Source organism: Tenrec ecaudatus, chromosome 1 (genome assembly GCF_050624435.1).
Source record: "Tenrec ecaudatus isolate mTenEca1 chromosome 1, mTenEca1.hap1, whole genome shotgun sequence".
NCBI lineage: Eukaryota > Metazoa > Chordata > Mammalia > Afrosoricida > Tenrecidae > Tenrec > Tenrec ecaudatus.
In genome coordinates this window covers 133,829,634-133,842,194 of record NC_134530.1, presented here as the reverse complement: position 1 = coordinate 133,842,194, position 12,561 = coordinate 133,829,634, and the positions used below count along the sequence as shown (strand labels likewise).

Genomic DNA, 12,561 nt, shown 5'->3' with positions numbered 1-12,561 from the left:
AACACCCAGGGGGTCACTATGAGTCAATATTGACTCACTGGCAGTGAGTTTGATTTAAAGTTTACTAACAACGGGTTTCACTTTGTTTGTTTGCTTTGCAAAGTTTTTCTACTTTACCACTTGTAGCAAGCAGTGTCTTTGGTTTAGCACATATTTAGGGGAGTCAACTTGGGAGAAATCCTTCTGTCTCCCAAGTTGACTCCCCCAAATATGTGCCAAACCCAAGACACTGCTTACTACACGTGGTAAATAACTGTACACTAGGAGGTCAATGAAAGTAGGTCAGAGGTTATTCTTCTTAAGGGTATCTAGAGCAACCACACTATAATCTGACTCACCCTGAGTAGGGTCCACTCCTTTCTGATATTGTTCCCTTGAGGGAGAGCCCAGAGGCAAGCCTGGGACCACTCAAGGATGACTAAGGTTAGGCTACTATATTGAGTCTAGGGTCTTCCCATCTTGCCACATATGTACTCCTATTCCCTCCCTTTATAGTGAGACTCACCTTTCTAGTTCTCGGGTCTCTCGCTTTGTGATGGTTGGACCAGGGTGCCAGTTCCCTGCTTTAGCTGGCAAGGCTCACTTCCTGCAAGACATCCCTGAGGAGCAGCTACATGGACCTACCATGATTCATCCCTGGGTGCTGGAGCAGCCATGTGGAGACCCCTGCCAGCACTGAGATGGGTACACATTTACTGATTTGGCTTTTCTCCTGCAGTCGGCATCATTACGTGTGGTTTGTGAGATGGAGGAGGACTTTTGGGATTGGTATTGAACATATGGGCTAATGTTGGACTTGTGGGCTTGGGCAGCAGTGGGTTGGGATGTTTCCTTGATGTGCACTTACCCTTTATACAAAACTCTGTCTTATACATGTGAGTTTCTGTGGATTTGTTTCTCTAATGTACCCAGACTAACACAGCAAGCTACCATGAAATGTGTCTGACTTCTTTATTTTACTCTCTCTCTCCCATCTCTCCCATTTCTCTATGACTTTACTATAATCTTTATGTATCTTAACTATACAATTGCACCTACTGAACCCATGATTAATTGTGGGGGGCTGGCTTCCCCTACATATAGGTACAGGTATAAGAACTTCAGTATAAATTTTTGGTGGGTCCATTAAATCTGTAACAGTGTCTAAATATAGAAATTTCTGGATTATAGTATATGCAAATGCTGAAAAATCATGAGATAGTGCTAAATAGTTTACCAAAATGAATGTGTCCATTTATATTCCTCCTAGCACATATAACATCCCCCGCTGATGCATAGTCTCACCAAGACACTAACAAAAATATGTCTCATTGTAGCAATAATTTTCACTTCCCTGATTACTACATGTTCCAAGGTATTCTGCAAAGATCGCTGGATTAAATAAAAAATCAAATCCTTTGTTCTGCTTATAAGAGGTACTCCTAAAACAGGAAGAGAGAAAAGTGGAATACACAAAATAAAAAAGATCTTTCTTCTGGCATTCCATGGTACTCGCAATGTTCTTCCAACACTGTACTTTAAAAAATATATATAAATCATTTTATTGGAGGCACTCACAGTGCTGATCACATTCCATCCATCCATTGTGTCAAGCACATTTGTACATATGTTGCCATCATCATTCTCAAACTTTTTCTTTCTACTTGAAGAGCCCTTGGTATAAGCACCTCTTTTTCCTTTCCTCCCTTGCCCTCCCACACTCGTGACTCCTTGATAAATTATAAATTATTATTTTCATATTTTACACTGTTCACTGTCTCACTTCACCCACATCTCTGTAGTTTATCCCCCTGGGCAGATCGGGTTATATGTCGATCATTGTGATCGGTTCCCCATTTCTTCCCCTTCTCCCCTCACCTTCTCCCTACCCTCATGGTATCGCTACTCTCATTATTGGTCCTGAGGGGGCTATCTATTCTGAATTCTGTGTGTCAAGAGCTCTTCTCTGTACCCGTGCACATGCTCCAAACTAATCTGATTTATAAAGTAAAACTAGGGTCATGATAATAGGGGCAAAGAAGCATTAAAGAACTCGAGGAAGTTTTGCAGGCAACCCCGTACTTCTAATGCATCATTTCTTCTTTCTTCCTTATTAATGGTCTAACTTTTGCATACATATGAAGCAATTGAAAACATGAGAGGTTGGGCCCGACTTAACCTTGCTCCTCAATGTGACACGATGGTTTTCTAACACCATAGAGGTCTTTTGCAACTTCAACACTTTTTCGATTTATCATGATGTTTATTGGTCAAGTTGTGAGAATGTTGTTTTCTTTATGTTGAGGTGTAATCCATAGGGAAGATTTTGTTTCTTGATCTTAATCATTAAGTACCTCAAGCCTTCTTCACTTCCAGCAACCAAAGGTGTGTCATCTGCATATTGCATGCTGTTATTCCACAGGGGGCAGCACCCCTCTGTCGCAGTGTGGACTCAATGGGAATGAGTTTGAATTTTTTTTTTTTTAATCTCAGTCTATGTCCTTCTGAAGGTGGCGTTTCCATCTTTCTACCTCTTCTCTGACTTGAATTTGATTTGGTCAGCAAATTCCTTTTGAAGACACTGTTTTAATTGTAGTTTGCTCTGTGAGTCATATTGGTAAATATAAGACTCATCTCCTAGTACATTTCATGTTAATAAATAACCTCATTAGCATCTTTCTTGCTTAAAAGACTCATAGAAAAATCAACTCTTTTAGCACCCATAGAACTGGTAGTTGGCTGAAGCCAGGATGTTCACTTAAAACTGAAACTGCTGAACCATGTGAGACTCCAGTCTCAGTAGCTATTTCATCAATGGTAAATTGATGGTCTTCTTCTACCGGATTCTGGCCTCGGTTTCTTCATTCATTGAGGTTGATGGTCTTTCCTCTCTTTGATCTGATTTGAAGTTTTCGCAACCTTTCTTAAGATGCTTGAGCCATCTAAGAACGGTTGTTCGATGTAAGGTACTATTCTCACGAACTTGTTGCAAAGCGTCAATGATTTAAGAAGATGGCCAATTGAGTTTTGTTAAAAATGTGCTAATAAGCCTGACCTCAACGTTGTGTTTTTCATGGCATGAAAGTGTCCTTTTCTTTGAAGGCACTCTACGACTAAGATAAGTGTATTACTGAGTAAACTCATCTGCAGCCATCCACTGACTGCAAAGACACGTTTAAACCCATTTGGTTTAGAAGAAAACCATGCACATATGAACTGAAATCCTAGTAGCAATATTTTTGGCTTATCCAAGAATACCAAACATTCTATTATGCTTGAGTGTCAAGAGATAAGAATAAGAATTCAAAAGTAATATGTCTCCTAATAACAAAATCTGGGATTCAAATAGCCACATTCCTTTGAATGGAAAAGTAAATATTGGCAGTCATATATTTTGATGCCACATTAATATATAAAACACATCCTTCTTTATGGACTTACAGAATTTCCCATTAGATGAATATACTATAGTTTTCCAGTGGGAAAGTTAGGTTATTTCCAATCATTTGCTGTCATTAAAAACAAAAAAATCTACAACAAATAACTTTGTGATAACTCATCTTACATATGAAAATATTTACATGATAAATTCTCAGAAGCATGAATGTGCATTTGTGACTCTGGTAGATATTTCTAAAGTTCTCTCTACAGAGAACATAGGTATGTATACTACTGCCATTATATATCAGAGTATCCGGTCTCCTGTGCTGCTGCGTTGCACTTCTTCCCATTCATTTCCTTGTACTAGAGCTCTACTGTATAATTGTTGAAAAGAAGTGATGTTTCAGGAAATGCTTGTCTTCCTAAATTTGGTAGATAATAATGCAAATAGTGTTACTATGAATCTACTTTACTTTAAAACAAACAAGCCAGACCACTATTTGGAATGGTGGCATACAATTTCATGAAAAAGATGATTTTTACAAATGCATATAACTAACAACTCTTTTTAATATATTTAGACCATTGAATTCTATGGTACGTGAATCATATGCCAATAATAAAACTGTTTTAAAAATTAAATTCATATAACCATTCCGCCATGCTTCTCTCATTCCTCAGATTTAGGTCACAATTGTCGATATTCCCTGGGTCCATTTGTAAGTTATTATACACAAAGCTATTGATCCTCAGGCATCATTATCACTATCAAGGTGCATTCCAGCTTGTACAACGGCATCCAGATTACATAGAAAGCCAGGATGCTGGTCTTATCGAGGCACTCCTTACTTGACCATTCACCTAAAACGGACCAGTTAGGCTACTTGTGGGTTTCGTTGCTGCAATTACACACTGACAGAGGAAAAGTCTTGACATCAAGTCCTACCTCTGCCACATAACAGATGTAAGGCCCTTAGCAAATTGTCTATCTTCTTTAAGACTCGGGTTTCCCATCTGTTCTTTACCACGTTCAAGTGCTATAACAAGGGTTATTAAATGGCATTTGGCATGTAGAGTGTTTCAATGGTCTTTGGACCATGGAAAGTGCTTAACAACTATTAGTTATTATGATTATTGCAATACTCAGTGAATGATCTGAAACATGTTTCTTTCGTGTTAAAATCAGGGTCTTTCTGAGTGGTCTCCGTGACTCAGCCCTTCTGCACTTCGCGAAGCTGCCGACTATGCGGCAATGTGGAAAAACCATGGCAGAAAACGCAGTTTGTACTGGGGCTGTCAATGCTGTAAAAGAAGTTTGGGAAAAAAGAATAAAGAAACAAGATGAAGACCTGAAGCGAGACAAAGAATTTCAACAGAAGTATGTTATCATTTGCTTATTAATGGGAATTCATAACCTCATCATAAAACAGAGCATAAAGTGCATAGGCCAAAAAATCAAATGTTCTTTGATATCTACCTTTGTGGGTGTATCACTCTAGTGGGTTAAAATAGCAAAATTTCAGTTTTCAATTTATTTTTCTCTTAACTATACACGCAAAATCCTCTTTAAGCTAGAAAGAAGTAATAGAAAAACGTTTGCTATATTTTTCAAATGTGCCAGTCTTAGTGGAAGTTGTGTCCCAGGTATTTTATGCTCGCCTCTTCTCGAGTGAGTCTTACAGGAGCCCTCTCCTGTCCCACTTGGCGAAATCTGGCTTTCTGTTCCAGGATCTGTTTGCAGTCTTTGTCCACTTTCAGTCTCGTGATAACCACCTTGCTGGGGTGAATGTCCTCACGGACAGTTGGGCCGTTAGCTTTCTCTCACTGTACTATATTATGTAGACGATATGTTTCTTCCTGTACACTTGGGCCGCTTTGCCAACCTGCTGACCTTTGTCGCATCCTTGCACCACCTAAACGACATCATCCTTGCGGGTGGGAGTGGACCGAACCTGGTGTTTCTGTCTCAGTTCCTTGGAAAGAGGGGAAGACATCATCTTCCTGTGAACGAGGGAAGGTGCACTGAAATACCTTTTCCAGTTTTTGCTCCAGTCCAAAGTCACAAAGGGACTGAACTTCATTTTGGCCGTTGCTCCTTCAGCAAGGGCCCAAAGAGGAAAGAATTACAAGTTGCTTCCAGTGCTCCCTTTTGCCGCTGTTTTTATTGCTGCTGGTGTTGCTGGGTGCTATCGAGTCGGCTCCGATCCATATGCACATGAGAACGAAACATCACCCGGTCCTGTGCCCTCGTCACAGTCGTTCGTATGCTAGAGCCAATTGTTGCTAGCTTGATATTATTCTCGTGTATGTTTTGTTTGTTTGATATTAACTTGTCACTAAAGACTCCAAGCACATTTCAATTTCACTTTTCCTTCTCCCTTTGTGTTTTAAGTCACTCAGACCACTATCTTGGTTTTGAGGGATAAGAAGTCTGAAGGGATTAATGTATTTAGTTTGATTTTAAAGAAACACACACTATTTAATTTATACAGTCTATCTCTAGAAATGAAATCGACAATATTCTGTTAAACCCTCCATATATGTGATTCTATCTCTTCTGCTCCTCGCATGTATATATGTTTTCTTTTTCCCCTGTATGTTTTCAATGGATTAAAAGCCAATATGCATATGCCTCAGAATAACTAACAATAGTCATTTTTAATATCTGAAAAATGAAGTCCAGTTACATTGGTATATGGTAATCTATAATTTAGCCCAGAAGTTCAACTGTATTTCTTAACAAGCTATGAAAAACCTTAGTTATTAAATATCAATGGATTACCACCAGGGACATGCAAATTAAAAACCGCAGTGAGATACCAGCTCACACTCATTTGAATGGCTATCATAAAAAGATGCACACTAACAAGTACTGAGGAAGATGTGCAGAGCCCTTATACATTGCTGGGGGAAAGACACAATTCTGTGGCCAATTTGAAAACAATTCGACAGTTTCTTAAAAATTTAAGCACAGAATGGCCATGTAACCCAACAATTCTACTATTAAGTATATATGCAGAAGAAATAAAAACATGAATTATTAATAATATTATTCATAATAACAAAAACCAGAAGTCCACCAACAGACAAGCATATAAATAAAATGTGGAATATACATACAATGAAATATTACTTGTCCATAAAAGGGAATGAAGGACTGACACATGCTTCAGAACGTGTGAGTCTTAAATCATTATGTAAAGTGCAAGAAGCCAGATAAAGAGGGCTACCACCACCACGACACGATCCCGTTTACATGGAATCTGCAGAATAGGCCTATCTATAGAAGCAGAGAGTGGATATGTGGTTGCCAGGAACTGAGGGAAGAAGAAATCGGTGATGAATGCTAGTAGGTATGACATTTCTTTGGGGGTCGTGAAAATGATTTGGAATTAGATAGTTGTGATAATTGAACGACTCTGTGAATATACTAACAACCACTGGATTGTGTCCTTTAAAGGGTGAATTTTGCGGTGTGTGAATTCTACCTCAACAAAGCTGCTATTTAAAAAAATGATGAAGTTTTGACAGTCGTACTCTTAAAAATAACAGTACTAATAAAATGTATAATTCTTACAAATAACATCCTGTCTGATTCCCAGGTACCATAAATCAAATGGTTGTCTTTTACAGATGTTGAAATACAAGAAAATGCTACCTAGCTCATTAACTATGAATTAAAATGATTTCCTGGTCTCCTAGGCTAGTGCGGATCTGGGAAGAGAGAGTTAGCTTAGCCAAACTAAGAGAAAAGGTCACCACAGAAGATGGGAGAGTTATTTTAAAGATAGAAGAAGAAGAATGGAAGGTAAGCTTTAGATGTTTGATATTTGATTTGAAGATGGTTAGATATGTCATTGAAAAGATCTCATTTTAAAAATGGGTAACGTGAACAATCAAAAAACATTACATGCGTTTAAAACAAAATAGTATGTCATTTGTAATAATTTCCCCTATTAGTCCATTTTATAAAACTTTTATTGTGAAATAAGTGAAGAATTACAGTGCAGATCATTAGTTCTGCATTCAGCAGCTCATACACCTTTTGTTTCATCTGACTGATTGCACCCCACTCCAAGTGGCACCACGGACCCCGCTTCCTGGGTTCCCTGCTGCCGTTCCTCCTTTACGAGCCCTTCTGAACTGTGTTCTTGGGTCTGTGGTGGCCCATTAATCTCAAATGGCTGAGTACTCTATAAGATGTGTATACCTCAGTAGTGCTGTTCCTCTTATAAAAATCCACTGCCATCTAATTGATTCGGACTCAGAGTGACCCTATAGAGAATTGCCCTTTTTGAATCCTTGAGGCTGTATATCTTTATGGGAGTAGAACGTCTCATTTTTCTCCCGATTCCTTTTAGAAACCTGTCTATTGTTTGACTGAAAATTTACTCACAGGGGTGAGTTCAGTTCCAGACTTCAAGGTTAACTGAGGGCCTTCGTCTTGAGGGTTCTGTTAGTCTCTATAAGACCAGTAAGTTTGGTCTTCTTTATGATTTTAAGTTCATATTTTTCTCCTACGTTGTCCATGACTTTCTATAATCCAGACTCTCTCAGCGCAGTTGATAGTGGTAGCCGGGTACCATTTAGCTATTCTGGTTTCAGGGTAGTGAAGACTGATGCTTGCTTCCTCCATTAGCCCATTGAACTAATTCTTTCCACGTGGCTCCAAATTTCACTCCCCCTTTTTTTCCCCTCCAGACAGAGAGGGACCAATGGTTGCACCTTAGATAGCCACCCATGAGCTTTTAAGACTCCGGTATTCCTCATATAGAGCACTCTCTTTGTTAACTATGTCATGCTAGTTGACCCTGAGACCAAGGCGCTGAGCCCGGGTCCAGCAACTCATTTGTTCAAGGAGTTTGGTTGTATCCAAGAAATCTTCATAAAGTTTCTCCGATGTTCCTCCACGGTCATGGATGTATTTTCAGTAAATATCACACCAATATGCTGTAGATTTTAAGTAGACATTAGCCGCTGTGATTTTTACAATACGCAATGAATGTTCTGTAATGCATGAATTTTTAAATATTACAGTTAAATCCTGTCGGAAATTGCACTTGTGACTGAGCTATTCGGGTACTTGTGACAATTAGCTATCAAAGACAAAAATCAAAACTACAAATGACATCCTATCTTACCCCTGCAAAAATGTCACTGATTAGCTTTAAAAAGATTCTGGTGTGGTGTGATTCCAGGAGATTGGAATCATTACGTACTGTTGGTGGAAATAACTGACTAGTGAAACCACTGTGGAAGCAATGTAGTCTTCCTCACAAAGTAAGAACAAGAAATAAATACCCTGTGACCCAGTCATCCCATTCCTAGGCATGATCCTAGATACCTAATAGCAGTAATACCAATAGACAGATGCACACCTCTGTGTTCAATGAAAAATGATTCATGATGGGAAGCGCATATAACCAACCTAAGTGCCCAGCAACAGATGAATGGAAATATATATGGATAAACATAAATATTCGTGTAATTCTATAAATATATACACAGACATATACATATAAACTTTGTTGCTGTTGTTAGGGGGTTTCCATTCTAACTCAAAGTGACTGTATACACAGAAGCAAACCCAATCTCGCACAGTCCTCACAATTGTTGACTGAGCCCCTGGGTGTAGTCTCTGTGTGAATCCAACTCGATGATTGTCTTTTCTAATGACCTCTTACTTTACCAAGTTTGATGATCTTCTCCAGGGAGTATTCTTTCCTGCTAATATACCCAACATATATAAGATGAAGGCTCCCCATCCTCAGTTCTAATAGCATTCTGGCTGGACTTCTTCTAAGAAAGATTTGTTTGCTCTTCTGGCAGTCCACAGAACTTTCAAATTTTACACCAACACTATAATTCAAATGCATTTTCAAATGCAAGTTTTCTTCAGTTTTCCTTCATTATTGCCCATCTTTCACATGCATATGAGGTGAACAAATATACTATAGCTTGGGGCAGGCACAGCTTACCCCAAAGTGACATTCTTACTCTTCAACACTTTACAGAGTTCTGTTTAGCAGATTTGTCCAATGCCATATATCATTTTATTTCTCTTTTTAAAAATCATTTTATTGGGGGCTTATACAACTCTTATCACAATCCATACATTCATCCATTGTATGTCAAGCACAATTGTACATTTGTTGCTCTCATCATTCTTAAAACATTTGCTTTCTACTTAAGCCCTTGGTATCAGCTCCTCATTTGTTTCTTTTCCCTCCCCGCTCCCTCAAGAACCCTTGATAATTTATAAATTATTATTATTTTGTCATATCTTACACTTCATTTGATTTCTTGAATGCTCTTCCATCAGCACTGATTGTGGATCCAAGCAAAACGAAATCCTTGGCAATGTCAATCTTTCCCCCATTTATCATAATATTTCTTGGTCCACTTGTGAGAACTTTGGTCTTCTTACATTGAGTTATAATCTATACAGAAGGCTGCATTTCTTGATCTTCATCCTGTGTGCTCTGATCAGACATGTTGATCTACCTGAGCTGTAGCTTCAGTGCTGTCCTCTGAAGGAAATTCTTCTGCAGGTTGCAGGGACTGTCCACGTAGTTGGGATTAAGGATGGCCACTCAGACCTCTCTCTTGGGATCCTGCTTCATACTGGTATGTTGTACCAGTATGCATTCACATCTTGGAGCACTGGGTTGAAGTCTGTTCCCTCTTTCCTGTGGAGATACAAAAAAATACCCTCCTCTTGAGTGGCTTAATGCCCTGTTCCCCCACTACCTATGTATATTTTTCTTTCTTCCCCCCTCCCCACTCCTATTTAGTTGGCTACCATATGTATCCCTAGATTTGGTCTTGGCCCTGCCATACTACCTGGACCTCACCCCAGGAATGTTTGTATACAGTAGCTTTTTCCCTATGCCCCTTTTGCTCTTTTTTTTTTTTTTAAGCTTACCTCAGCGGATTCATGTTGTACTTGTCCTTTTGTGTTTGGCTTACTTTGCTTAGCATAATTTCCTCCAGTTCTTCCCATGTGATGATGTGCTTCATGAGTTCATCATTGCACTTTGGCGATGCATAGTACTCCTTTGTACACATGTACCACAGTGTTTTAATCCATTAGTCTGTTGTTGGAAATGTGGGTTGTTTCCAAATCCTTGCGATTGTGAACTGTGCTGCAATGAACATGGGAGCACAGATGTCTGACCTTGGTTTGTTTCTTGCCTCTTCTGGGTATATGCCCAGTAGGGGGATTGCTGGATCATATGGTAACTCTATTTCCATCTGTTTTAGGTATCACCAAATTGATTTCCATAGTGGCTGTATATACCTACAGGTCCACCAAAGTGGATGAGAGTTCCTGTCTCCCCACAGTCCCTCCAACATTTGTTGCTTTCTGATTTTTTCAATTGGGCTATCGTTGAGGGTGTTAGGTGGTATCTCATGTTTTAATGTGCATTTCTCTTATGGCTAATGATCAGAAACATTTTCTCACATGTTTATTGCCCTTTCTAATTTCTGCCCTGGTGAAACTTCTTTCCAGGTCCCTTACCCACCTCTTCAGAAGGCAATTCATTTTTTGTTTTTCTTCTTGGAAGCTAGAAGAGTATTTTAGTAATAAGGCCTTTGTCTGATGTGTCATTGCTAAAGATGTTTTCCCAGTCCGTGGGCTCTCTTAATATTCTCTCAGTGAATTCTTTCGATGTACACGGGTGTATATCCCACTTGTCAATTTGTGACTAAAATGTTTTTGTGTCCTTCCCTATTTATGTTAGCCTATGTATACCCTGCACCAAGGTTCTCATGTTTGTCCCAATTCCCTCATTGATGGTCTTAATAGTTTGGGGTTTTACCTTGTGGTCTGTGTTCCACCTTGAGTTTATTCTTGTGTATGGAGTGAGATAAGGGTCTTGCTTCATTTTTCTGCAGGTATATATCCATTTTTTCCAGCACCACTTGTTGAAGAGGGATCTGCTTCCCATTTGATATTTTTTTGGCCCTTATCAAAGATCAGTTGTTTGTATGCTGATGATTTTATTTCTGGGTTTTCAGTTCTTTTCCATTGGTCTAAGTATCTGTCATTATCCCAGTACTATGCAGTTTTGACCACTGTAGCTGTTTAATATGTGCTAAAGTCAGGTAAAGCAAGTCCTCCCACAGTGTCCTTCTTCTTGATGAGTTCTCTGCTAATTCTGGGCTTCTTCCCTTTCCATATGAAGTTGGTAATCAGTTTTTCCATTTCTTTGAAGAAAGATCAGGGTAATTGTATCAGGATTGCATTGAACTTATATAGTACCTTGGGCAGAATTGACATATTTACTATATTGAGTCTTCCAATCCACAAGCATGGGATATTCTTCCATTTGTTGGTTTCTTGTAATAGTGTTCTGTCATTTTCCTCATATAAATATTTTTTCTTTTAGTCAGGTATATCCCTAGATATTTCAATTTTTGCTTGGCTATTGTGAAGTGTACCACCTTTTTGATCTTCTCTTCTGTGGTCTTATCCGATGTGTATAGATAGCAGTCCGATAGACTTCTATTTGTTGATCTTGTATCCTACCACTTTGCCATGCTCCTCTCTTGCTTCACCTTGTACTCCCCTTGTAGAGCTTTTGGGATTTTCCATATATAAAATCATATCATCTGCAAATAACAATAGTTTAACCTCTTCCTTCCCCAGGTGAATACCTTTGATGTATTTTCATTGTCTTATGTTGTTAGTTAAAACATCTAGTATGATGTTAAAAAAGAGTGGGGACAAAGGGCTTCCTTGTCTGGTCCCCTTTTTCTGTAGGATTGTATTTGTCTTTTCTCCATTGACTAGCACGTTGGCTGTTGGTTCTGAATGTCTTAAACATGAATTGATGTTGGATGTTGTTGAAAGCTATTTCCTGATCTATCAATATTATCATGTTGATCTCACAGTTTTCTATGTCAATGGGGTGAATGATACTAATGGTCTTTCATATGTTGAACTATCCCTGTATCCCTGGTATGAATCCCACTAGGTCATGGTGAAATATTTGTTTTATATATATTTGTAATTCTATTGGCCAGTGTTTTGTTAAGGATTTTTGCATTGATGTTCATTAGGGCGATTTGCCTGTAGTTCTCAATTCTTGTGGGACCCCTGCCCAGTTTCAGTATCAGAGTTATGCTAGCTTCATAGAAAGAGTTTGGGAGTTTGCCATATTTTTCCGTGTTCTGGAAGAGTTTGTGTAGGATTTG

General features: G+C 38.8%; 1 protein-coding gene across 1 annotated transcript in view; it reads left to right on the top strand.

Moving 5' to 3' along the window:
* The first annotated feature begins 4,554 nt into the window (after positions 1-4,554).
* The window catches only part of LRRC39 (leucine rich repeat containing 39), a 32,091-nt gene continuing 24,084 nt past the window's right edge, over positions 4,555-12,561 (top strand). The window contains exons 1-2 of the mRNA XM_075558816.1: positions 4,555-4,738; positions 7,063-7,168. Coding sequence (XP_075414931.1) covers positions 4,605-4,738; positions 7,063-7,168 — 240 coding nt within the window. The 5' untranslated portion in view covers positions 4,555-4,604. The remainder of the gene's footprint in view (positions 4,739-7,062; positions 7,169-12,561) is intronic.